Source organism: Rhinopithecus roxellana, chromosome 4 (genome assembly GCF_007565055.1).
Source record: "Rhinopithecus roxellana isolate Shanxi Qingling chromosome 4, ASM756505v1, whole genome shotgun sequence".
NCBI classification, from domain to species: Eukaryota; Metazoa; Chordata; class Mammalia; order Primates; family Cercopithecidae; genus Rhinopithecus; species Rhinopithecus roxellana.
In genome coordinates, this window is record NC_044552.1 from 89801188 (window position 1) to 89828664 (window position 27477).

Genomic DNA, 27477 nt, shown 5'->3' on the forward strand with positions numbered 1-27477 from the left:
AAGTCTAAACCTACTGTTGAATCTTAATATATTTAATATGCATGTGTGTGTATTTTTCTTCTGCATAACTTTCTCATACTGTTTTCAGTCCTGAATTTTTTTTCTGTACTTGGTGCCAAGTCTTACTATAAACTTGTTAATTAGTGTTACTCTGCAAAATCAATTTTAAGCAAATGATATACACTGCACAAGTTAAAAAGAATTTCTGTAACTTTTTTCTTATTAAATGATAGGGACAAAAGCCAGGATGGATGTTCAAAAATGGTATTTGAGAACTTCAAAGCTGGCTCTGGCCTTGGCAATTATCCGCTCAAAACCAGCAGACAAAAGCAGCAGAGAATACACAGAGCACCTTGCTATGTTGCTGTCTGAGAAGGAGTCAAAATGGAGATCAAAAGTTGAAGTCTTGGAAGCTGAAGTTATGCAATTACGTCAAAAACTTCTTGTGGGCAGGCTTTGTTCAGGATCCTTAAAGAGTGGTGAGTATATAAAATTGCCTTTTGGTAGTATGTCAAACTGTTTTATTTCAGCTGCACAATTATTTAGAAATGTATTCCCAAAACATGAAAATTTTTAGTTTCCATGAAAGCTCGACATCTTCTAGTCTTATACTTTTTTTAACTTCTGGTCATTCATTAAAATTTTATTGTCACTTTCCTACATTTGACTTTGGAATGAAGTTAGAGAATGAAAATAGTATAGATGTGAAGGCAATAAGGTCTTTTAACATCTCATTGTTCAACTGTATTATTTTACTATTACATTTTATTTTGCTTTTATGTTCAGTTGTTAATCTAGCAGTCCAAAGTGAAATACCAGCTATTGGCCAGGCTTGTGTGGGTGGTGAGGACCCCAAAACACATAGAAGGAGGTGCTGTCTTTTTTACTACGTACCTACCATTCTAGCGGAGAAAGCAGACCTATAAATAATTAACCCAGTTGTGATACATACTATAATAGAGAGACTGACAAAATACAGAGGAGGAAGTTACTCCTTCTGCCTAGTTTGTGGGAAGGCTTCTTACCTGTGGCCCTTAAAGTTCTGTCCACTTGTCAGTGAAATGGTTACAGAACATCCAGTAAGGTACAGGAGCGTGAGCAAAGGCACTGGAGTGGTGAATACAAATTGCATTCAGAATACTGCCACAATTGCATTTCAGAGTGACCAAAACACTGGTAAGGCAAGGGCGTGATGGAGAAAAAGGTACAGAGGGAAGTTGGGACCGGATTCAGAAGGGCCTTGAATGTCAACCTAAGGAATATTTTACTGTATTACTTATCAGTAAGTTGAGCATACAATTTATGGTTTCTACTAGAACCCTTGTGAGGGTGAATGGAAGGGCCTATTAATAATTACACTGGGAACACAGGGGCAAACCTGAGTTTACTTGAGCAAGCTAGAACATGTGATTACCCTGTTAATCAGGAGCCACTGGGCTTTTTTGAAGCAGAAGATTGACACTCATGATTGGGAAACATAATTCTGGCAAGTTAAAAAATAAAACGTAAATCAGGCAGTGTTACTTTTTTGCATAAAACTCTTCCCTGGCTTCTAATTAGGCTTTGCATTAGATTCAGACTTCTGATAGTGGCCCAAAATGCTGCGGGTGATTTCACCTCTACTCACCTCTCCCACCTCATCTCATACACTCTCCCCATTATCAGCTAGGCCCTAGTCAACATGGCCTTCCTTCTAGCCCTTGAAATCTCTTTATTGCCGTGGACCTCTCCTAGGTTCTTCTTCTCTTTGACTCTTTGAGGCTGGTTTCTTCTCTTCCTTAGGTCTTATTCTAAGTGACACCTCCCAGTGAGATATTCCCTGACTCCTCTAGTGGACCTCCACTAGTTATTCCCTACGCAAGCACTTCCTATGTGGTATTTACTTATTTGTTTATTTGCTTGGTTGCAGATTTATCTCCTGAACTTGAGCTTATGTTCGCTGAGGAGAGACCTTTGATTTTTCCAGGTCTCTTTATTTATTGCCCAGCTCAAAGCCTGACACATAGAAGGTGATCAGCAAATATCTGTCCAATGAAAGAGGAACATAGAGGATATTTTGGCTATAGTGGTGATTCGAGGCAGGAAGACCAATTTTTAAAGCTTTGACCAAAGCCCACATGAGGAATAGTGAGTTGAATTAGATCTGTTATAGCGAGAAATCAAAGGACAGACATGTATGAATAACTTGAGAGTAGACACTTTAGAATTTATGAATGGTTTCAGAGAGTGGTTGAGGGAGATAGCAGTATTTGGGGTAATACCTAAATACCTAAATAGGGTTTCCCTCCTAGCCTACTAAATGGCTTGTGATACTTTGAATTCGGATGGTGAACACAGAAATAAGCTTATAGGATAAAAGTTTGAGCCCAAGTTTCTCTGAGTGTAGGCTAATACCTAGAATATGGATTACCTAGGAGGAAGGTGGAAGTATGGTCAGAGAGGATGGGCAGGCTGGAACTACAGACACAGACTTAGGATCTGTTGGATTTAAGGAATAGTGAAGTTATAGCTGTAGATGAGACTCAAAGAGAATAGAGCCATGAGTGTAGGTGGGAAGCCTGCAGATTCCAATATTCCAGGGGTGTCAGAGGAAGATGAGGCATTATCACATTAAGAGCATGCAGGTGTAAGTGCACATATATGCTGTGGATAATAGGAGACTTTAGTTTTGGGAATTATCATGAAAATCCGGTAACCTAATACCCAGATGTTACTAAAATCTTACTATTGCAAGAGCAAAAATAGTATTACACAATTTGCAGCCACATTTTAGTTTCTCTGGAGTCCTTTATGATAATGGGCTCTTTGAGTATACCCAGTGCATGAATGGCAAACATAGTCAGTTTTTCTTCATATTTTCCTGTGTAATTATACAATTAATATAATGTCTCAAATGTTAAAATTTCCAGGAATCTTAAACTACGACTATCATAAGCATCCATGAAATCAAAACTCTTGTTTACTATCCAAGGGTCTATTCATAATACTGATAAAATGTGCATGTTTTTTTTTTTATGCCTAATAGGAGGAACCTAGGCAATAACTTGTTTTTTATGTTGAACACTTTCAGTTACAGTGCCTGTGAGAAAATTTTTCAAAAATCATATAATTAAAGTCAGTTTTACAGCAGGAGTTGCAGGTACAATGTTTCTGTGCAGATGTTTGGAGGTAATCTGTTTGTCTGTTACCTTAAACTTCAAAAATGAGGAATAAATGAATAGATTTAGATAAACGTTAAAGGAGACAGAAAAAATATACAAAAGGGGAGCATACACTGACAGGAAAATAAAGGAAGAACATGGCAGTTATGTAAGGATGACATGAAATAGTGACATGCCTTGCTCTAAGAAAACTCCATACCTGAAAATCAAAACTATATTATAAGTGTATTTATATTATTAAATAGTTTTTCTAGAATTTTCAGTGTTGTTTTATATGTGCAACTGTTGTTGAGTGTTTAGAGAAAGCAAGTACTCAATAAATGTTGAATTGAATGATTCTTGACAGATTGAGAGGCTGGGGAATTCAGTTTACAGCATCAACTATTCATTGAAGCAACTGAGCAACCCAAAATTAAATAAAGCAAAGCCACAATGGCAAAGTAAACAAATAAGAAAGTATGTATGCTTTCTATGCAACATTTCAGGAACTCAGCTATTTCTTTATTCTTGTTTTTCTACAGCTTCTTAATGAATATACCTCTTTATTATATTTACTAGGGGACTAGACTATGTAGAGGAGGGACACAAAAAACTTGATTATAGAATAATGTCACATTTTCATCTTACTTAAATGCTCTTTACTAATTTATGGAGTGAAAGAATGAAAAACAAAAGGAAGGAAGAAAGGAAGGAAGAAAAAGAAGTCTACATACCCAGTGACACATTTCTCAAAACCTTTTTTGTGATGTGTGGCAGGCATGGTTAATCATCTTCCTGATCTATGGAAGAGAAAATAAGAGTGAAAAGCTATGCTCTTTTTCTTTATAAAAGATTACTTATATATCATTTTATAGAATCTCTTTTTAAATTTATTTTTATTAAGTTTTAAAAAAATTTCATGGACACTGCAACAGCCTCCTGTTAAAGAGGGACTCTTAATGTTGGCAGGCATTTAGTCTAGGTCTGAGAAGTTGGATGAGAAAGACTCATAGCACAGAGACTAGCCAGGAAGATGTCAGTGGCTGTTTCTAAACTGGACTGGGGATTGAAGGGTTTATGGTGACAAGAGCAGGGCTTTGTTAATGGAAAAAATGGCATAGACTTCCGTAGGCAGATTTAGGATTAGAATTTGAGTGTGCGTGTGGGTGGGGCAGGGGGAATCTGGACAGTTGCTATTATAGTACACGGTCATTTGATATTCACAGAAGGGAAGTAGATGGATGAAGTGTCAGGTATGTGCCTTTTTGCCTACAACTTTAGTTAATATATTCATAAATCATAGGCTACAGGATGAGCAGTTGGCTAGAGTAAAAGGATGATCAATTGACTAGAGTGAAAAGAAAGAAAAAATCAAGCTAAATTAATTCATTGATGTACATGTTTAGTAAATGTTTATTAATTACAGGGCACTTATATAGAATGCTTAGGGTAGTGGAGGTGGAGGGCAGTGTGCAGAGCAGTATAAGTAGTTATGGTTGAACTGAGTTTTAAGTTTTGGGTCCGGAGGACCAACCAACCCAGCCAGATGGCTTTGGGAGCTTCCTGATCCTCTAGGTCACATTGCTCAGGTTGATCCCCTCACCCTTCTTTTCTGCCTTATAGCCTGAGGACTGAATTCTTACTGTTACGTTGCCTCCCCAGTTCTTGCTTTCTCATCTTGTATAAGCATGGATTCAGGAAACAGTTTTTAGCTAGACTGGTGGTGACAAGAGAACAGAACAGGGGCCAGATATTGCAGCAGCCCCATCTGCATCCTGACAGATCCAGGATGGGGCTTGCCTTAGTCTTCTGATGACTGTTTTCCTGGTCCCAGCCCACACAGCCTCTCTTTCACCTCTTTGTGCTTCTCACCTTGTTCCAGACCACGTACTGAGGAAACATTGCAAATAGCTGACTTACACAACTGTGGAGCTCATCATTTATAAGTTGGGGCATTCACTGTTTCATGGATGCTGAAAGAGTATGAAAATTGAATACATAAGCATTTCTCTGTCAGTTTCCATATAAGCTTTCATAATATAAATTGTCTAATATACTAATGATGGAAGTTTGTTTAAAATTGTAATTGGTTTAAAACATACTTGAATAGTACACATAAACATAAAAAGATGTATCCTTATTTGATAGAGATTCTGAGAGACTCTATAATAATTTAAATTTATAACTATATATTAGACCTGTTTTACTTATGTAAAATTTAATTGATCTTTGGATATTAGAGACAGTCAACATACAAAGAAATTAAAGATTAAAAAGCTCAGAATATCGGCCGGGTGCGGTGGCTCAAGCCTGTAATCCCAGCACTTTGGGAGGCCGAGACAGGCGGATCACGAGGTCAGGAGATCGAGACCATCCTGGCTAACACGGTGAAACCCCGTCTCTACTAAAAAATACAAAAAACTAGCTGGGTGAGGTGGCAGGCGCCTGTAGTCCCAGCTACTCGGGAGGCTGAGGCAGGAGAATGGCGTGAACCCGGGAGGCGGAGCTTGCAGTGAGCTGAGATCCAGTCACTGCACTCTAGCTCAGTGACAGAGCAAGACTCTGTCTCAAAAAAGAAAGAAAGAAAAAAAAAAAAACCTCAGAATATCAAATGACTTTAATAATGACAAGGCAATAATTTATAAATGTAAATATTTTAATTATCATAACAGGAGCTGACACTGCTAGGGGTGATATGTAGAGATTAGGAGTGAGAAGGGCCAAATTCTGGCACGAGGAACTTGGGCTGAAAAAGCAAAGGTGCTTCAGAGACTGGGCTTAGGTTAGGGCATTCCACAGTATGTAGCATTCCTAAGAGAAAACATTATCCCTCCCAAATCTGTTGCTAGTACTTGGTTCTAAATCTGACCCTATTATACAACCATTTTCTTTGCCTAAACAGGGTTCCAGGAAGGTATATTGGAACTCCAGGTAATGCCCAAGTTAGGTGGACTCTACTTTCTGCGTATCTCTGGCATCTCTGCATTTCTCTCCGTTCCTGATGCCACTTCCTTGGTCATACTTAATTTATCCCAATAAGACTGGCATGTCTTTAGTTATAGCCTTTGCCCCTTTCTAGTCTAAATTGTGGCCCAGTCTCAAGTCATCTTATTTAATTTCAGATATAACCCAAAGGCCTTAAACTGGACTACAGACTTTTCCAGAATTTGGTGCTTGCTTACTTCTCCAGTCCAACCTGTCACCACCATGTCCTTCACATTCTGCACTGAGACATACTAAATTTCTTTCACTTATTTGAATGTACCTTCTTGCTGAGCTCCAGGCTTTTATACATATTCTCTCTGTAAGATAAGTTCTCCCTCTCCTTTTGGTCTGGCTATGTACTATTCTTTTGTGATGCAGTATCAATATTGCTTTTGTCTTCACTAACTACCTCCTTCGACTAGATTAGGTTCTCCTGATGTGGGTCCCTGTTATATTTTGTACTTTATTATATGTGAGCTAAATTATAATTGTTTAAGCAGTCTGTCTTCCCTGTGAGATCCAAACTCTATGCTTTCAGAGACTATTTTCATCCCACTGTATTTCTATAGTTAGCACGGTTCCTGTCATGGAGGGACATGCTTGGTGGTTATTTGGTGAATAAATAAGTTTAGAAATGGTCTGTGTGAGGGTTTATACTTGGAACAAAATGGCCTTGCTAATCTGTAGTTTCTAGATATCTGCCAAGCCCCTGTAACAGTGGAAGTAGAATAGAGAGAGCAAGATCCTGAATCCAGGACCGAGGCCCAGTAGAGTAGGGTGAGTATTAGAGCTCCTAACTTTAAGAGAGCCACACGTGTTTATAAGTAATGAATCAGAACGGAACAAATGAAGAATGACAATGTTAGCTTCTCATCAGTGCGACAAAAGGCTAAAACCATTCATAGTACTTTTGCATTCCTAGGTCTTTGCTTACTGTGATTTTTTTTTTGGAATAGCTTAATGCTATAACAAATTGCAATCATCTTTATGTTTAGGATTACATTTGTTTTTTGACAGGTTTTATTTGTCTTTTAAATGTCCTACTTATCTGTTTTTGAATGTTAAGATTCTATTAGAAATCCAAATGTACCATGAGGATTCTGGATTTAATATGGATCCTAGAAATCCTGAAATTGATTTTTTATATAAATTTAATGTGCAGAGAATAAATCCAGGTAGATAGTTCTAGACTTTAGGCTGGAAAAATGTATAGTATAATATCAATCCCGTTATCAAATTGAAAAGGAAATTAGATAAACAGAGTAAATGGGATAAGCCTGAGATTGTGCATTTCTGATACTTTTCCAGATCATATTGATGCTGCAGGTCTGAGAACCACTATTTGACCAGCAAGGGACTGTGTGTGTCGGGGCGGGGCGGGGAGGGGTGGGGGAGGGGAGCTTGGCTGTGAAGGAAAGAAAAAGAGATAGGTTGGTAGTTGAGGAGAGTGCAAATGGAAGGACAGCATGCTGGTACTTTGGGAAGGAACCAGCAGAGAGAGAAAAGTAGAAGATACAGAAGGAAGAGGATAACAAAAGAATCATTGCTGGCTCAGGTTCTTAAATGTAGAAGAAATACAGAGCACAAGTGGAAAGATTTGTCCTGGATCTCAAGAATATGTCAGCGTCTCTTTTTCTGAGACTCTTCTGAAGGTAGGAGTAGGTGACCCTTTATCTTTGTTTTTGCTGAGTTCATTTCTGACAGGTTTTCTACAAGCTATTCTTTAAAGTTTATTTTCTTCTCCCACTTCTCCCCCAGTGCCCTTTATTCAGAAATCTGTCTCCTGGCCCCATTGTTTCTTTTTTCAACTGCTTTGGGTTTTCATTCTGGAATTTCTTTCCTTGCTGCTTCAACTGTTGTCTAAGAAGTTGTGCTCACCTCTTGCCTTGATTATAGATAAGGAAATGGGAAAATAAGTTATCTAAAAGGTTAAATATATAGTGAATGGAATGGGGTTCCTATAGAATTCGAGAACAATGACTTTTAGTACTTTAAGGTGGTTCCTTAGATCAGTGAATTCCCCACAAGCTGCATGAGCATCAGCTGGGAAGTTGTTAGAAATGCAAATTCTCAGATCCCACCATTCCTAATTCAATTAAGAATCAGAAATTCTAAGTGGAGCTCAGCAGCTTGTGGCTTAACAGGTCCCCCGAGCTGATTCTGATGAATACTGGAGTTTGAGAATCACTGGTTTAAACAAAAGTAAAACATATGTTCAGGGAGCATAATAAAAAATTTTACCAGAAAAGAGTCAATAGAAATGTAATCATTCAAAACACCCGAGTGCAGTAAATTAAGAGGGATTTGTAGGCCAGCTTCTAAAAGACTTCTCAGTGCCAAATGACATTTGGCAACTGGTCAATAAAGAGTAAGTGTTTATTAAGAGCCTGATTGAGCTGAGTGGCAGAAATGAGAGAAAATGAACCAACAACAACAACAAAAATTGTGCTACAATGACCCTAACAACAACAACAACAACAAAAATTGTGCTACAATGACCCTAACAACAACAACAACAACAACAAAAATTGTGCTACAGTGACCCTAACAACAACAACAACAACAAAAATTGTGCTACAGTGACCCTAACAACAACAACAACAACAAAAATTGTGCTACAATGACCCTAACAACAACAACAACAACAACAAAAATTGTGCTACAGTGACCCTAACAACAACAACAACAACAACAACAAAAATTGTGCTACAATGACCCTAACAACAACAACAACAACAAAAATTGTGCTACAATGACCCTAACAACAACAACAACAACAACAAAAATAGTAGTGCTGCAATGAGCCTAACAACTATGTTTGATACTCTTTCATACTGTTCAGTGCAATATGTATATAAACATAATAGGGATCTAACGACTGGGTGTTGTTGATTCTTCTTCTAGGAGAACTCTCTCCCTCCTCCCCTCCATCTCACTGCCTTCCTTAGTTCTTAATAAGCACCCATATGTGAGTTGTATAAAACATCCTTTTTTTTTTCTGGCAAGGAAATATATCTTCTTTCTTATATCAACTTCAAATAATTTTAGAGACATCATGGAGGGGAAACATTTTGGGTAGTAAATTCAGTGTATTGTACACTGGAAACCAGTAGAAAACCTTAAATTCTATTATATCCATAGAAAAGTACATAAAGTCACATAGCTAAAAAGAACTGTATCGCATAAATGAATGCTAACGTTGTAGGCAATAAGACAAAACAAATTTACTTGTAAATAAAGTTTACAAGTAATATCACACATGTGGAACTATAAACACACACACTTGCATTATATTCTGAGTCATACTGAAAGCTAAAATAGTAATCTTGATATAACATGAATTTGAGTGAATTCTTAACTAGAATATGCAGACAAAGCACATGTATCAATAAAAATGGTACAAAACCAGCAGAAAAGTGTAATGCTTGGGAATGAGTATCTGTAAAGGGAGACCCAGTGTGTATGTGGGATCCACATTGGCTTTACTGTGATTTGGGAGGTAGCAGCCACCGATCACAGGAAGAGAAATTATTCCATTTTATATTACAAGTCAATGGTGGTCTTTTCACATGAATTTCCTGTTACAGAAACATTGTTTACATGAATTTTAAATTTAAGTTGTGTGTGGGCATTTATTAGTACTGGCGTAGAAATTAACTACATGAGAGAATACCACTGTTGAGAGATATGTGTGCTGTGAAGGAGACGTTGAGGTGTTGTGAGCTGCCTTCAGTAATGGAGCAGATCCATTGTTTCACATTTTTGTGGACTCAGAAAATGACCCCCTAAAGTGTGGTACTTTGGTGTGCTGAGTACTTCAAACTGAGGAACATGGTCTCAGAAGTAAAGTCTCTTTCTGACCTTTTCCCCTTCTTTCTCCTACTCCTCTTTCTCCCCAAGGCAGGCCATAGAAACTAGAATTATTTTTCCCTAAGGCAGGTCTTTGAAACTAGAACCCCTTTCTGAAAAAAGCTAGACATAAAACCTGGAAACATTACTTTAACCTTCTTCTGCCTTTCTGTGTAAGCTGACCATAGGGAAATTCTCTGACCTATGTTGTCTGAAAGTAGATCATAAGACACTCATTTCAGAAGGTGTCATTCCCTGTGCCCACAAGGAATGAATGCCACACAGAGAGGCCAGGAAGAATCCAAACAGATAGACCTTGCTGGGTTTCCCCTCTTTGACTATTACCATTAGGTCATATCATTTTTGTTCAATTACATTTCTATATGGCTGTCCATTCTGGATCAAACCTAAGCATAAAACAGACAATTTTCTATGAACCTTTGGGTTGTCAATTCCAAAGGTTCCCATATCAAGTAAAATTTTGATTAAATAAATGTGTTATCTTTTTCTCTTGTTAACATGTTGATATGGTTTGGATGTTTTGCCACCTTCAAATCTCATGTTAAAATGTGACCTTCAGTGTTGGAGGTGGGCCTAGTGGTAGATATTTTTTCATGGGGATGGGTCCCTCAAGAATGATTTGGTGCTGTCTTCATGGTAATGAGTGGGTTCCTTATGAGTTCATGTGAGCTCTGGTTGTGTAAAAGAGCCTGGCACTTCTCTCTCTCTCTTGCTCCCTGACTCACAATGTGATACACTGGCTCCCTGCCTTCTGCCATGATTATAAGCTTCCTGAGGCCTCACCAGAAGCCAAGCAGATGCTGGCACTATGCTTATACAGCCTATAGAACCACAGACCAAATTAACCACTTATAAAGTTCACAGTCTCAGATATTCCTTTATAGCAATACAAAACAGGCTAACACAGAAAATTGGTACCAAACAATGTGACATTGCTATGAAGATACCTGAAAAATGTGGATGTGGTTTTGAAAGTGGGCAATGGGCAGAGTTTGGGAGAGTCTGGAGAGCTAAGAAGAAGACAGGAAGTTGAGGGAAAGTTTGGAACTTCTTGAGACTAAATGGTTCTGACCAAAATGGTGACAGAAATATGGAAAGTGAAAGCCAGGCCGATGAGGCCTCAGATGGAAATGAGGAATTTATTGGGAATTGAATAAAGGTCACCCACTTTATACCCTAGTAAAGAACTTGACTGCATTGTGTTCATGCCCTTGGGATCTGTGGAAGTTTGAGCTTAAGAGTCATGATGTATGGTATCTGGTGGAAGAAATTTCTAAGCAGTAATGCTTAGCATTCAAGATGTGCTGTGGCTGCTTGTAACTGCCTATTATCAGATATCAGAGCAAAGTAATGACTTAAAGTTGGAAGTTACATTTAAAGTGGAAGCAGAGCATACAAATTTGGAAAAGTCTCATCCTGGTCATGAGTTAGAGAAGGAAAGAGCATTTTCATGGGAGGAATTCAAGTGGGCTGTGGAGCAATCACTTTCTAGAGAGATTTGCTTGACTAAAAGGGAATCAAGTGCTATTATCCAAGACAGTGGGAAAAAAGGGCCCCAAAAGCGTTTTGGAAGTCTCTGAGGAGACAGCCCCTTCCATCACAGGTCCAGAGTCCTAGATGGAAGGAATGGTTTTTTGAGTCAGGCCCAGGGCTCTGCTGCTGTGCATCACCTTGGGAAGCTGCTCACTGCATCCCTGCTACTGCAGCTCCAGCTGTGGCTCAAAGGGCCCCAGATACAGCTCAGGCAGCTGCTCTAGAGTGCACAAGCTATAAACCTTGGCAGCTTCCACTTGGCGTTAAGGCTGCAGTTGCACACAATGGAAGGGGGCTTGGCAGCCTTCACCTAGATTTCCAAGAATGTGAGGGAAAACTTGGGTACCCAGGCAGAAGCCTGCTGCAGGGGTGGAACCCTTGCAGAGAGCTTCTTCTAGGGCAGCGTGGAGAAGAAATTTGGGATTGGAGCCCCCACACAAGAGTTCCCACTGGGGCACTGTCTCGTGGAACTGTGAGAAGGGGGAACTGTGAGAAGGGGACTGCCATCCTCCAGATTTGAGAATGTTAGAACCATTGGCAACGTGCACCCTGAGCCTGGAAAAGCTGCAGGCACTCAACTCTAACCAGTGAGAGCAGTCACAGGGGTGGAGCTGGCCAAGGCTTTGGGAGCCCACCCCTTACACCAGTCTGCCATGGATGTGGGACACTGAATCAAGGATTATTTTCAAACTTTAAGATTTAATATCTGCCTGCTGGGTTTTAGATTTGCATGGGATCTGTTGCCCGTTTGTTTGGGCCGATTTCTCTGAAATGGGAACCTGTACCGCCATTGTATCTTGGAAGTAAATAACTTACTTTTGATTTTACAGGCTCATAGGTAGAAGGAACTTGTCTTGAGTCTCAAATGAGACTTTGGACTTTAAGTTGATGCTGAAACAAGTTGGGACTTTTGGAGACTATTGGGAAGAGATGATTGTTTTATGCAATGAAAGGACATGAAATTTGGGGTGCCAGAGACAGAATTATATGATTTGGATATTTGTTCCCTTCAAATCTCATGTTGAAATGTGATCCCCATTGTTGAAGGTGGGGCCTAGTGGGAGGTGTTTGGGTCATGGTAGCAGATCCCTCATGAATGACATCATGTCCTTCTCTCAGTGAAGAATGAGTTCTTGCTCTGAGTTCATATTTGGTTGTTTAAAAGAGTGTGACACCTCCCCTCTTTCTTGCTCCTGTTCTTGGCACTTGACACTCTGGCTCTCCTTCACCTGTTCTCATGATTATAAAGTTCCTGAGGCCCTCAACAGAAGCAGATGCCAGCACTGTGTTTCTTGTGTAACCTGCAGAAACATGAGCCAAATAAACTTATTTTCTTCATAAATTATCCTGTTTCAGCAATTTATTTATAGCAATGCAAACAGACTAACACACCTATCTTTTGTTACAGGAATATTGACCGTGACCCTTATAAAGGGTGAGGAAAGATATCATTCCTTTTCTGCCTCTGTAATATTAATTATTTTGTAATAAATGTGTGATAATTTTTCTTGTTTTCTCATATTAGGAGAGAAATATTCCTTATATATCTTTAATACATTCAGACTATGTCAGCTATTTTTTGTGCTTCAAAGTACACAAGAAAACGATTGCATCCAGAGGAAGCTGTTTCTTATGTTTCGAAAAGCTGAGCTCTAAAAATTCCTCATTACTTTTAAAAATTAACACATCACATGAAAAACAAAGAGTAGGTCACCTTTGTGTCCTCTTGTGGTGCTGCATTCCATGAGATCTTGTACCCAGTGGTTTCTCAAAGATGTTTCTGGGCTTGATATTTAAAATGATCATCTCTGACTAGGCTTGTAAATATAAAACAGCAGAAATTATTTTCATGAAATAAAGTAAGTTTTTCTATGTAAATTATAATACATGTAAAATGTTAGCACTTTGCATCAATTTCACAAATACTAGTTTGTGAAAAGTTAACTGGTAAAAATAATGCTTCTGATCCTTATATGTACTTTTTATATACTTGAAATGTTCTAATTTATTAATTAAACAGGATATGCAGAATTTAGGCACCTTCCTCTCATCCTTTGATATTCTACTAAAAAAATACCTTCTTTCCTGGAATTAGTATAATTCATTTCTTTCTGTAAAACAGTATTTTTGACAGAATGACCCTGACCCAGTTCATACAAATTATATGGCATTTTGCAAATTTAAAACCTAAATGTGTTAATAGCTGTGCTTTTAATAACTCCAAAGTTAGTTCTGCCTGCGTAGTTTTAGGGAGTGTTTATTCTCACCTGTTCATTTTTTATTCTGTGAACCACAAGGCATCTTCTCCTGTTTGTCTCACGAGCAGAAATCAGTCCAAAGTAGGCTAAGTCCATGCCTGTGGGCTGCTTTATGTGGCTGTGTAGCTCTCTGTTGTCTGCTAGGGTGAGAGACACAGTGGGGGATGGACCTGGAGGCATGTGTCCCTCAGTGATTTATACTTTTCTAGTCCCTCCGAAACTTCTTTTTAAAGAAGTGCCTTCCTTGCCCATGTGCAGTTGTCTGTAATGGTGAACACAGTGACAGCCAACTTAGTTGTTCATTTAACCTTTTTAACAGTAAATACCATATGAATCCAGGCCTTTTGTACGTGGATTCCTGCAGGCCTGTAGTAGTGCTGAGGGGCTTCCATAGGTATGAAAAATAAAGTGTCGCCTGTAATCCCAGCACTTAGGAGGCCGAGGCGGGCAGATCATGAGGTCGAGATCGAGACCATCCTGGCCAACATGGTGAAAGCCCATCTCTATTAAAAATACAAAAATTAGCTGGGTGTGGTGATGCACATCTGTAGTTCCACCTACTTGGGAGGCTGAGGCAAGAAATCACTTGAACCCGGGAGGCAGAGGTTGCAGTGAACCGAGACGAGATTGTGCCGCTGCACTCCAACCTGGTGACAGAGCGAGACACTGTCTAAAAAAAAAAAAAAAAGAAAAGGTAAAATAAAGTGTCATTAATTAGATTTACAACATTAGTTTTAAAGGTTTATTTTTGTTTTTTAAAAGACTTTCTGAAAGTCTTTGCCTCTTTTGTATTGGTAGACTTAAGGCTAGAGTTCTAGGAAGTGACTCTCAACCCTAGCTCTGCATTACAATCATCTGAGGAGCTGTTCAAAGTCTTGATGTCCAGGTTGTACCCCAGACCAATTACATAGAATAATTGGGGTTTGGACTGAGACACGATTCTTTCACAGTCCTTAGGTTATTCCAAAATACAATTGAGATTGAGAACCACTGGTTTAGGGTGAACTATTTTTTCTGTAGTCAACCCAAATGCCTTCATTGGCAGTTTTCATTATTCATCTTACCTAATTTTACTCTTTTTATTTTACTGAGATATTCTCTGAAGTACACTACAGTTACCTTTTAGAAAGAATGGAACCACCATTCTATTTTCTACTTCTATGAGGTAGGCTTTTTGGATTCCATACATAAGTGAGATGATGCCATATTTTCTTTCAGGAACTGACAGTTAGGGCAGAATAGAGACATGTCGTTCAAAGGATCAAAGGGTTGCAGTTAGGATGAATAAATTCTGGTGATCTATTGTACAGTATAGTGACTGTAGTTAGTAATAATGTTCCATATCCATGAAAATTGCCAAGAGTAGATATTGAATGGTCTTACCACAGAAAATGCTAAGTATGTGAGGTGATATTTATGTTAATTAGCTTGATTTAATTATTTCACAAGGTGTGTGTATATATGTATGCATATATATATATATATATATAAACACAACATGACCTTGTACACTGAAAATATATATAATTTTTATTTGTCTCTTGTATTTTATAAAGCCAGAAAGAGAAAGAAAGAATGTAAGGAACTGATGTGACCTTTCTGACATGGGTCTTTTTGAGGGCTGCATTTGACTGTATTTTCCTACATGAATCTCAGAGTTTTGAGAGTATGAATGACAATGATGAGGGCGTAGTGGTTCTCTGGGCAGCTGGAGGTGTCTCTGTGCATATTTGGAAGTGCTGCTGGCATGGCTGGGTTTGGAGTTGGGCTCTTGGAGGTAATCTCAAACTCCCTTGAGTGGATACTGAGCAACTGTAAAATGAGAGCTAGCATTGATTCCAAACCCCCCCTTTTTTTTCTCTTGTGAAGGTAACTAGTAGAAGTAGACAGTTTCTTCTACCCTCAAAAGTAGTGTTATAAGGTACATCTTTAAAAAATTAGAAATAGTTGTATATCTGCTTTTCCTTCAGTATTATCTTTTGTTGTCATATGTAGCTTACTGAACATTCGGGGTATACTTTTGAAACAGAACTCCTTATCATAGTACCATGATTCCTATGGTGTTAAGAGTCCTTAAATTAGTAGTAATACTCAGAAGCCCATAATTAGTTAAAATGCCTTTTCAGAAAGGGGTAAATGTCATTCCTTCCATTGATTCACTTTGTAGATGACTTCTTATGTAAGCTGGCTATGAAATATTGTTGGCAGTATGCTGAACATTTGCAAGACACCATGTATCAATTGATGCAGAGGTGCTTTTTAATCCATGATTTACAAGTAAATGTTTAAGAGGGTACTTTGTTTGTGTATACACACATATACACATTACTACATGGTTTTTAGTTAAAATTACACTAAAATCTTGTGGCACCATTTGTCTTAATTCACACTTTTTAATATTAATACTGTTAATAAACAACTTTTACAACAGTTCAAAGCTGTTAAATTTATTTAAATAATTAGGATATTATCTTTTAGGTAGTTGTGTAGAACATACTCTTTTCCCTCAACTAATGAGGATTTTTATATTTAAAGAAGGTAGCAGACACATAATTTTTATGGATAAGTATCATGGATTTATATGTTTACTAGAACACATTTTGGGAATAAATAGAAGTGGTGTGATGTTAACAACCATTCTGACAACAAATTTGATTAAGGAAAAGGGCAAGGCTTAGAATGCCGTGCTTAATATAAAACACTTATAGACACTAATGAATGAGCATAATCAACGTTTAGCATACAGTAGGTGCTCTGTGATTAATTTAGGAATGAGCATGTATAAATTAATGAAAAAGAAACAACAAAAGGAGAAGAAGCATTATTGATGGAGCAGTAGGGTTTCCAAAGATGAATTCTTGGAGACAGAGTGCTTATTGGAAAGAGCACTCTTTCCATTAAGAAAAGGTGACTTTTAAAGTCAGAAGAATCTGAATTTGAATATTAGCTCTGTCAACATTAGCTAACTTCTTTTGAGCAAGTTGCTTACCTCCATAATACACACTCTCCTACTCTGAAAAATGAGGAAGACAATGGTTTGGATAATGAGGAACGTAAGATTAAGGATTAATGAGGAATGCTTCACATACTGCTTCCTGTCACATAGGCAACAAATAAATACTAGTTTTCTTCCCCCTTGGCCTTGATAATCTGATGGGAAGTTAATTAATTCCTTAGCAGCAGAAGAACGTAAGAATTTTTTTTTTTTTTTTTTGATTTGAGAATTTTATGTTTAATTCTGTCTTAAAAACTACTGAATCTAGCTGTTAAGTAGATTATGTTGTGGAAAAGGGTAGGGCAAATATTTAAGAGTGTTGTGTGAGTTTTTTTCTTCCAGTAAAATTGAGTGATGGGCATCATGGCCACATTCTCCAGTTTCAGTCCAGAACCAAAAGTGAAAGATCCTCAGTGTGTTACAGGTGTGCTTCTCTTAGGAATAAATTGTCCAGAAAATGTAGGAATTCGGGTGTTACTGTATTCAGTTATTTTGTGAGTTACTTTAATGGAACTTAATTTTGATTCTCGATTCCATCTCTGTATTTTTATAAAATGCTCTATTCTGATTGCTATTCTTTTGTTCTGATATCTCAGTTATATAATTTTCAGTGTTCTTCCCCTTCCACAGTGAGCTTTGTGATTTCTGTCATCTGTTAAACATCATTGCTACTTGACTGTTTCAGGAGCCCCCATGATAGGTTGTCTGCCATGCTTTTTGCCTCTACAGTTTTTTTTTTTTCTGACACAGTTAAGATCATGTCTTATGTGTTCCCATCATTTAGCTCCTACTTATAAGTAAGAATATGTGATATTTGGTTTTCTGTTCCTGTGTTAGTTTGCTAAGGATAATGGCCTCCAGCTCTATCTATGTCCCTACAAAAGACATGATCTCATTATTTTGTATGGCTACATAGTAGTCCATGGTGTATATGTACCACATTTTCTTTATCTAGTTTATAATTGAGGGGCATTTAGATTGATTCCACATTTTTGCTATTGTGATGAAATTCTCTGTACAACACACTCCATGACACAAGTTTACCTATGTAACACTTGAACTTAAAAGTTAAAAACAAAACAAAACAAAAAACAAAAACAGAAAAGTAAAGCAAACAACACCATAGTCTATAAAATGTAATTCTTTTTATTATACTTTGAGAATTGACTCTGACTTATTTTTATTATTTCTTTATAACATGAATGTTTGAAACAATACTATCTCATTTGGGAAGTTTTCCATAAATTTCACACACTGTAATATCATGTAGTTCTTTATTTAACAATTTATGTTTGTCACTGTGAAAAACAACATTTCCACAAATTTAGTTTCAAAGATCTAATTGGCTTTTTATTTGCAATTCATAAACTAGGTAGCATCTAGTCTACAAAATAAAAAGGAACTTTAATGAATTAAAATCATGTCTTAAACAGTGAAGATCACGTTTTAAACAGGGAATGGATGTACATGATCTAGGAGCTGATTCCATTCAAGGTCCTCTCTATTGTGCACCCAGATCTCTTTTCAGCCCCATATTCCTATCTCTGCATTACCTCTGCTCCAGCTCTACTTTCTCCACACCATTGCTTGTGCCCCTGCCTCGGTGCCCTTATCTGTGTGTCTTCCTGGTATGAAAGACTGCCCCCCATCCCAATAAATGCTCCATGATCTCTCAACACTGATGCAATATCAATTATTTTTGGCCCTTCCCTAGTTTGAACTAATTTGTTTGTGACCTTCTAGCATATCACCTGGACCTGTGTTTGACAGAAATGCCTTTTTGCCTTGAAGTAGAGTCAGTTGTTGCCCTGCATCTTCTGAGTTCTCTGATGGTAGGAAGCCATGCCTTATTTGTCACTTGAGTCCTTTTAGTCTTATTTCAGTGTCCTTCCATTGTAACACCCAACACGAATTTGATGAATTAAACAGAATGCAGTATGAGTTGTGTGAAATCTTTTATTATGGTGAGGCAGAACCTGTTTAGTTTGGTTTATTCTCTTCTGTAAAAAAAAGTGTGTTAATTTTATTTTTTTAATGGTAAGAGGTTATTCTGCTCTTTTAGTCAAGTGTTTTTAATTTCCTAGACCTCCGATTTTTTAGTGAGTGATGGATGGATGAACTGTAATACTAAAGCTATGATGTTTTACTAGTTTTTAACTAGTTATAAAGGCTAGAAAATCCCTGAGAATGGACTTTATTTTGAGGACCAACGCAATAGTAAAAGTCAGTGGAAATGAGTTCTGCTTGATTAGGGTATCTACAGAAAATTGACTTTGAGCTCTCCTTTTTACTAATCACAAGAATATATTAGGTTGGTGCCAACGTAATTATGATTTTACCGTTTTAATTGTATTTGACAGGGTAATGATTGGCCAGTGAGCTTTTTTCCACTGTGCTTCTTTTTCAGAATTAGGCATATTTTTGTTTTGTCTTCCTATGCTAGAGAATAGACTCTGCAGAATCAAGCTTATGACTTTTGGCCATATCCCTAAGGTGCTTACAGAGTTCTCATTTGGGCTTTACTGGTAGATAGACTATACTTAAAAAGAGTGTTAGCTATGGAATCACATATGTCTCCAAACTTCAGTGTGTGTGTGTGAATAATTCTTGTCTTCATAACAAGCCTATAGTTAGTTCATATACTTATGGCATGTGATGAGTTATTATGTCATCCTTCAAATATTTCATTCAATGGCGAAATGAAACGCATTTAATTTCTTAGTTGAAAATTGGCCTGTTAACAGTTTTTTTTTCTTTTTTTTTTTTTTTTTCTATTTCTGGGTTGTCTGGTGTGATATGTTTTCACACAGTTTTGTAAGTTTTTAAGAAAAGAGTAATTTATGTGATTCCACAGTGACATAATCTTTTCACTTCTGAACTTTTGTAATACTTTTTAAAAGAATATTATTATAAGATTCATTTAGCAGAAATTTCTGAGCACTCACCTTATGCCTGGCACTATGCTCAGTGCTTTAATACACTGGTAGAACAGATATGGCACTTTCTCTTTGGATAGTCAAAGGCAGAAAACAGATGGTTAACATATATTAACAAGTTCCATGGGAGCCAATTACAGGGGAATCAGATCTGATGTACAATATCAGAGATGGCCTTCTTGAAGAGAAGCATTTAAATTAAAATCTGAAGATTGAGCTTTAGTCAATCAGGATAGCTGAGTTTTGAGAGGTGAGAGAATGTTCTGCATAAAAGAAATACCACAAGGTGTGGAAGTGAATATGGTTAGAGGAGTTATTCTCAAACTTGCACATTAGAATTACCTGTATTGCTTGAAAAAAAATGCAGTTTTTATTGAGGTATTGTCAGCAGATGAGTGACACAATAAGATTTGCAACCGAAAAGACCACCCACTGGGCTCCATCAGGAGACACATTGGCAAGGGGTGAGGCTGAATGTGCGGAGACCAGTTAAAAATTCATTGCCTTGGGATTGGCAAAAAAAAGGGGAGTAACTTGGGCAAGGGTAGTATCAGTTGGGAAGGTGAACAATGGTGAGAATAAAAGATGGCAAAAGGTAAGTAGAAAAGGTGAATTAGGTAGGATAATTTTGGGAAAGGTAGTATCATATAAACCAAGTGAAGAGAATATATATATATATATATATATGTATATTTAATTTTATTTTACTTCAAGTTCTGGAACAGAAAACCAAACACCGCATGTTCTCACTCATAAGTGGGAGCTGAACAATGAGATGAGAATATTTTCAGAATGAGGAAACAGATGAGATGTCAAGCAAGATAGAAATGGATGATTGTGCATTAAAGTGACCAGGAGGTCACTTGCTTACTCACAGCCTTGTTGAAAGAAGTAGCATATATATGGAAGATCCAAACACCTGAGACTGGCAGTGAGTGTCATAGAATATTAATGGAAAGAAAACTGCGGGCATGTGGTTAGGAATTTTCAGAGAAGAGACAGCATGTGAACAAGGAAGCATAGAGTATCAGTAAGCAGGGGTTTATACAACCTGGGAAGGGAAGAACATCCTGAGGTTTGGATTTAGTATGTCCAGGGCAGAAAATATGATTGTTCTTACGAGGTTTGCCCTAAAACATTAAACAGAGGGGAGACATTAAAGGATGGTGTAATAGGAATGGTGTAAAATCTACACCAGTTGTGTGTGGGATTTAGGAGAAAGGAAGGAACTAAAGCAGACAAATCTGGTAGGAGAAGATGGGTGTATTCTAAGCATGATGAGAAGAAAATGGACTAGGATGCCAGCAAGGCTAAAGGGTAAAGGTTTCAGTGTGGTGCATTTTGTAACAGACAAAAATAATGCAGCTTATTTAATAACTGACTAACTATAGGAGAGAATAAAAAGGAGTGCTCAAAAGGAATTCAAGATTTTGAAATTGGTGCTTTGAAGAAATAACTTTTTATCCAACAGTATTGTATGTATATGCTGTTCAATTACTTTGTTGTTTATAAGGACTAAAGATACTCTTGGGAGGGAAGGGGGACATGTGTTTAATAAGTCAACGATTATAATTTTTTTTGGTACCTGCAAGATCCATTGTTAGATTTCTCTTGGGGTGACACCTCCACAAATAAGGGAGAGGGTCTCTCAGATGTGAGTGGTGATTCTGGACCCTCCAGGGTTAGTGAAGGTCAGAACAGAGTTCCCCTTCTTGGATCAACAGAATTTATGGGGACTTCCGGCACCCTGGGGGAAAAGCAGGTAAATGCATCAAGACCTTGAAAGGCACTGATAAGATGACTGACTGATGCGTATCATGGCCTATATTATAATCTTCAGCACGTGGGAGTAAAACTATCATTAGTCATCAGAAGTGAAGATTAAAGGGGATTTTATGAATATTTTATGTATCCTAGGACTATGAGATTATTTCCTTAGAGAAGGCTAAGCTATTTGAAGATACATGTTTAGCAGTTATCAGGGACAGTCTGAACTATTGACTCTAAAATAAACAAGAAGAAGGTGTTGGAAGGTAGTATTACCCACTGTAATAATATTTTATGTAATACTAGCAAAATATAGTAATTACCATGATTTTCTGAAGTTTGTGCTTTCTTGTCCTCTGTTTCATAGAAAGCAATTTCTTTGGTGTCTGTGATTGTCAGTAAGGTTTTAGAAAATAAATTATTTGATTCTAGTCTTTCACAGTGAAGTTTTTGATAGCTTTTAAACAAAGCTACATTTCATGGATGGATTTTGATGTGTCAGATGTAAAAAAATAAAATGAAATCTTGAAACCAGAATCCATAAACCATAAGCCTGTATAAGGCCCACTTTAAAAATGTTCTGGTCACAGTAAGGCCTTACCCCTGGAGAAGCAGCTCGAACTTGGAGCATCCTCATAGGAGTTTCCTGATTGAAATCTCTGTCTCTTTGATCTCAACAGATGTGCATTAGTTAGAGAAAGATATGCTTGACTCGCTATCAGACGAATCAATGCCCATATACAGGCAGAACCTGTAATTGTGAGATTTATAAGTTGCACAGTACCTAGTAAGACAAATGTGATTCAGAGAGTGAAAGTGAAAGGTGAAAGAATTGGAAGGTGAATTAAAATTGCAGACTTGTGCTTGTTCAGGTGTGATACAGTAAACATTCAGTTATGCAGATGTTTATTGGTTGGATGATTATGTAGGTAACTGAAAGTTAAAAAATATTTTTCAATACAATAATGAAGATGTTCTAAAATAGCCAAAATAATTAATAGGTACTTAAGTGTATGATACTAGCTTAGTTCTAAAGATTGGAAAATAAGAAAAAGTCTGCTTACTGCTCATTAGGAGCTTATGGTATGGTTAGAAACGTATGAGCTCCTAAAGTAGTTATGTGTAAAGATACTACACATAATGTATATAGTTTTGTCTTGGGTTATATTCATGTTCATTTGTTCATTGATTAATTGATTCATTTCTTTATTCAACCAAAACACTTTGATTTCTGGAAGTCTACCAGGAACAAGACAAAAGTAATACAATTTATATTCACATGAAGGATGTAGACATTAAAAAGTAAACCTATAAGCAAGAAAACTGAGTGTTGAAGTCTGTGAACAAAATAAGTCAGATTGAAGTGATGGAGTACCTGGAGATAGAGCAGGGCTGCTAATTTAGACTGGATCATCAGGAAGCCTTTATTCAGAAGGGAATGTTTGAGTTGACTCCTGAAGGAGTAGAGCCATCCAAGTTGGTTTGAGGCAGAAAGTTCAGTGAGCAGAAACAGCCAATGTGGCTGTGGGGCAGAGGGAGTAAGGCATAGAGGGTGAGTGATGAGGCCAGAGAGGAGGCAGAGGAAATGCTTGTTCTAGTGGGTAGGACGTTCAATACAGTGGAAATTCTTTGGTGAACATTAATGAGGAGTTTTAAACTTCTTGCTCTGGCTGCTGTATGGAGAATGGGCTGTAACTGAGAGTGTATATAACAGGACTGTGCCCATAAGGGAGGTGATAATGGTTTAGCTTAAGGTGGGATATGACAGTTAGGATATGTAAAGCTCTACTTTTGCAAAATAGAAAGTAAGTGATTAGAAGCCCTGGAAAGGGAGCAGAGCTCCAGCTGAACTTTGAAAGATTAAGCAAATTAACATGAACTCACAGAGAGGAAGCAGGAACACATTCTTGGAGTCACAAACTTGAGAGTGGAGATGGCATAAATGGGGCATATCCTACTTCTCTGCTAAGAATAGTAGTATAAACATACATTAGCCCATTTATGCCTAGTCTTCCATTATTGGAATGCTAAGCTTGTGGGAGTTCTTTATATCCTACTGATCAAGGTCATCGCCAAGGTCTGATTTCAAAATCCAAAAAGTTGTAACCTTAGGCATAAATGGATTATTGTAAGATAGTGTTTCTCACATTGGAATCACCTGGGAGCTTTAAAAGACAGTAGTATCTGGGTTTTACACCCAGAGATTCTGATGTGTTTGGCATAGGATGTGGGTTAGTATTGGTGTTTTTAAAAAACTAAGTCACTCTAATGTGTAGGCAAGATTGAAAACCAGAGATGTAAGATCTTTCATTATACTGACTTAGTGGCCACAAATCCAGCAAGAAACAGGTAATGCAGGCTGAGTGCAGGAGTTTGGGAATAGAGCAAAGCAGTACTTTAGAGACTTCTTCAATTAATCACCCCCTTTTAATCCAGCATTTATAGGGTACAAACAATGTAGAGAACATAGAGATATGAGAATCCCCTGAATATTTACTTAAAAGACAGTTTTCTTGAACTTCCTTAGGAAACACTGAATGCCTATGCTTAGGAATAATTACTTTTAGTATTTTCTTCTTATAATAATATAACTTAATTAATTAATATAACTTACCTAATTGCATTAGGTAAAAGGTATCAGTGCATCTGATTTTCAGTAAATAGAATGAAGTAGAAATAAATATCAACCAGAGTTGCCTAGCAAGGGAGGCTCAGGGGACCAACTCAGCCTAAAGGTAATATCCTAGGAGCATAGATGTAAACAATTAGAACTGTGTGGCCAAGAGCTGAGGTCAAAGCAGTGTCTTCAGTGTCTTGGTGGGAAACAAAGTCAGGCAAATTCTCTTGGAGGAAGGCTTGTTCAAGGAGAGAGAGAAGATCAGTGGGATCTCAACCGGAAAGGTAACGGACTAGACGGTGGAGAGAGCTGTGTGGTTTGGCATTTATAGTGTGTAGGGGGCACTGAATTGGGTGTATTGCTGACTTCAGTATTTTTTTTTTTTTTTTTTTTACCAGTTCGTCATGGTAGCATTCACACATTGATGAATGAAAATTATGCAGGTGGATTCATTGTTTCACTTTGTAGCAGATTGTATCATCATGGCTTTGACATTATTCTATAGGGCTGTGTGTGATATTGACATCACAATATAAGTGTTTGCCTTCTCTCATCCTGACACTTCCTGTTTGTTAGGAAATGAAATTAGGACTATGCTTTTTACTATACTGCAAGTTTTTGACCCTTAAATAATGGAATCCAAAGAGAGATGGTTTCCTCTTATCAGCTCCCAGTTTTTCCCTACTAACTCTTTTCTTTCAGAGCAATTATTCTCGTTTATTCAGTCTCTTTTAATTCAGTATTTGTAAGGTACAAGACAGTGTAGAAAATACGGAAAGATAAAGTTTAAGCCCTGCCCATAGCATCACACAGTCTAGTGAGAGTAAGATCACATCATTAATTGTACCCAATGCGACCCCGTAGTCCAGAGAAAGATACTAATGTTCAGAGGAGAGAGAGAAAGTGATTATTTTGTCTTAGAAAACAGGACTTTTAAAAGTCTTTTTGAAGGAAGTTGCTTACCTTTAAGGATGGATAGGAGAGCTATGGGTACTAGGCTGTTTCAAGCAAGTGGGAACAATGTAAAGTATAGCTAGAGGAATATACTGTCAAATGATATAATATGACTGTGGCATATGGAGCATGAAGAGGTGTTCTAGAAAATAAGATGACAACTAGGTTGGAGCCTATTAAGAAAAGGTGTGACAGCCAGTGGAAAACATACTGCATTCTGTAGGCAGTGAGTGGCATTTTAAGGATTTTCCAGCAGGAAAATAACGGAGAAACTTAACATTTATTGAGTGTATGCTATGCGTTTCTAAGACAGTATACTTTCCATAAGTTATTTCTTTAGGTTATCTGACGGATAAGGTTATTTAGACAGAGTAATTAGGCATCAGTGTTTAGAATTCTTTGGGAGAGGGAGGAGATTGGAAACAGGGACATCACTGTCATAGTTTAGGTCTTATATATAATTACTTTGGCATGGAAATAAAAGAGGTGCTGGTATGTTTAAAAGGTTTTTAGTTATTGAGAAATATTGAGCTCTTACTCAACAATAAAGGCTTGGAATATAGCAATAAATCAGGGAGTCCAGGACACTTAAGGAGTGCACATTCCTAAGGACGTGGACAGAGTATACCATTAGGAAGTGATCAGGAAGTGGTAGTAATATTTAGAGAATTAGAACTGGATGATGTGATAGAAATTAGGAGATCAGGGAGACCTTTCTGAAGAAGGAACATTTAAAGAGATGCTTGAATGATAACAAGGAATAAGCCTTGAAACTACTGGGGGTGGGAGTGAGGAGAGCATCCCAGGCAGAGGGAAGGTTTAATGCAAAGCCCCCAAATGGGAACAAGGAAAGAAGGGGGAGATAGGATCAATATCATCTGTCAATGAAATATATATGGAGGTCAAGGAAGCAGTCAAGGTTGACTCTTAGGTTTCAAATCTTGGAGACTGGAGGGTAGTAGCAGTCCTAGCAGGAAGTTGTACCAAGAGTAAGTGGAAACGGTGAATTTTTTGGACAAATGAGGTTTCGGGTACTGAAGTCAAGTCATATTGAGATAGTAGCAAGTGAGGATACCTGGTGACTTGAACTTGAGAGAGGTGTCAGGATTAGAAATACAGATAAGAAAGTCATCTGCCTAAAGGAATTCTTTGAGGCAGTGGGAAAGATGGGAACATCCATGAGACTGGAATGAGGGGTGGTATCAAAAGCACAGCAAGAAGGAAGGTTTGTGTTGGAGAGTTAAAGGATGGCTTCAGAGAGAAAGTGACAACCAGGAAAGTCCAGAATTTGAGCACCTAAAGGCAAAGGGAGTTGTATTGTCAAATAGTTTAGAGCCAAGCTGACCCACAAATCTGCTGTGTTGTTTTTTGAAGCTCAGGTAGTGAAGACAATTCAGCTAAAATGAATCTTCTCATTAGTTTATAATTTCACACATTTGAAAGTGGTATCTCTTGGTATATTCAAAGTTAGAAAAGTGATGCAAATTGCTAGAATGGGATAAATTAATTGAATTTTATTTGGCTTTTCTCTCTTTTCTTTGTTAGTCTAGCTAGTGCTGTATCTATTTTATCAGTATTTTCTCTATCCAGTCTATCATTGATGGGCATTTGGGTTGGTTCCACGTATTTAATATTGTAAATAGTGCTGCAATAAAAATACATGTTCATGTGTCTTTATAATAGAATGATTTATAATCCTTTGTGTACATCCCCAGTAATGAGATTTCTGGGTCAAATGGTATTTTTGATTCTAGATCCTTCAGGAATTGCCACACTGTCTTCTACAATTGTTCAACTAATTTACACTTCCACCAACAGTATAAAACATCCTCTCCAGAATCTGTTGTTTACACTTCCACCAACAGTGTAAAAGCATCCTGTCCCGCATCTGTTGTTTCCTGACTTCTTAATGTTCTTCATTCTAACTGGCGTGAGAAGGTATCTCATTGTGGTTTTGATTTGCATTTCTCTGATGGCTAATGATGATGAGCATTTTTTCATGTGTCTGTTGCCTGCATAAATATCTTCTTTTGAGAAGTGTCTGTTCATATCCTTGGCCTCCTTTTTGTTGGTTTTTTTTTTTCTTTTTTCTTGTAAATTTAAGTTCCTTGTAGACTCTGGATATTAGATCTTTGTCAGATGGGTAGATTGCAAAAATTTTCACCCATTCTGTAGGTTGCCTGTTCACTATGATGAGAATTTCTTTTTCTGTCCAGCTCTTTAGTTTAGTTAGATCCCATTTATCAATTTTGGCTTTTGTTGCAATTGCTTTTAGTGTTTTGGTCATGAAGTATTTGCCCATGCCTATGTCCTGAATGGTATTGCCTAGGTATTCTTCTAGGGTTTTTTTTTTTTTTTTAGTTTTGAGCTTTACATTTAAGTCTTTAACCCATCTTGAGTTAATTTTTTGTGTTAGGTGTAA

The 27477-nt window shown here is 37.5% G+C and overlaps 1 protein-coding gene across 1 annotated transcript in view; it reads left to right on the forward strand.

The window, feature by feature from the left end:
- The first annotated feature begins 247 nt into the window (after positions 1 to 247).
- The window catches only part of MEI4 (meiotic double-stranded break formation protein 4), a 237584-nt gene continuing 210354 nt past the window's right edge, over positions 248 to 27477 (forward strand). The window contains exon 1 of the mRNA XM_030929606.1: positions 248 to 479. Within this exon, the coding sequence (XP_030785466.1) occupies positions 248 to 479 (232 nt within the window). The remainder of the gene's footprint in view (positions 480 to 27477) is intronic.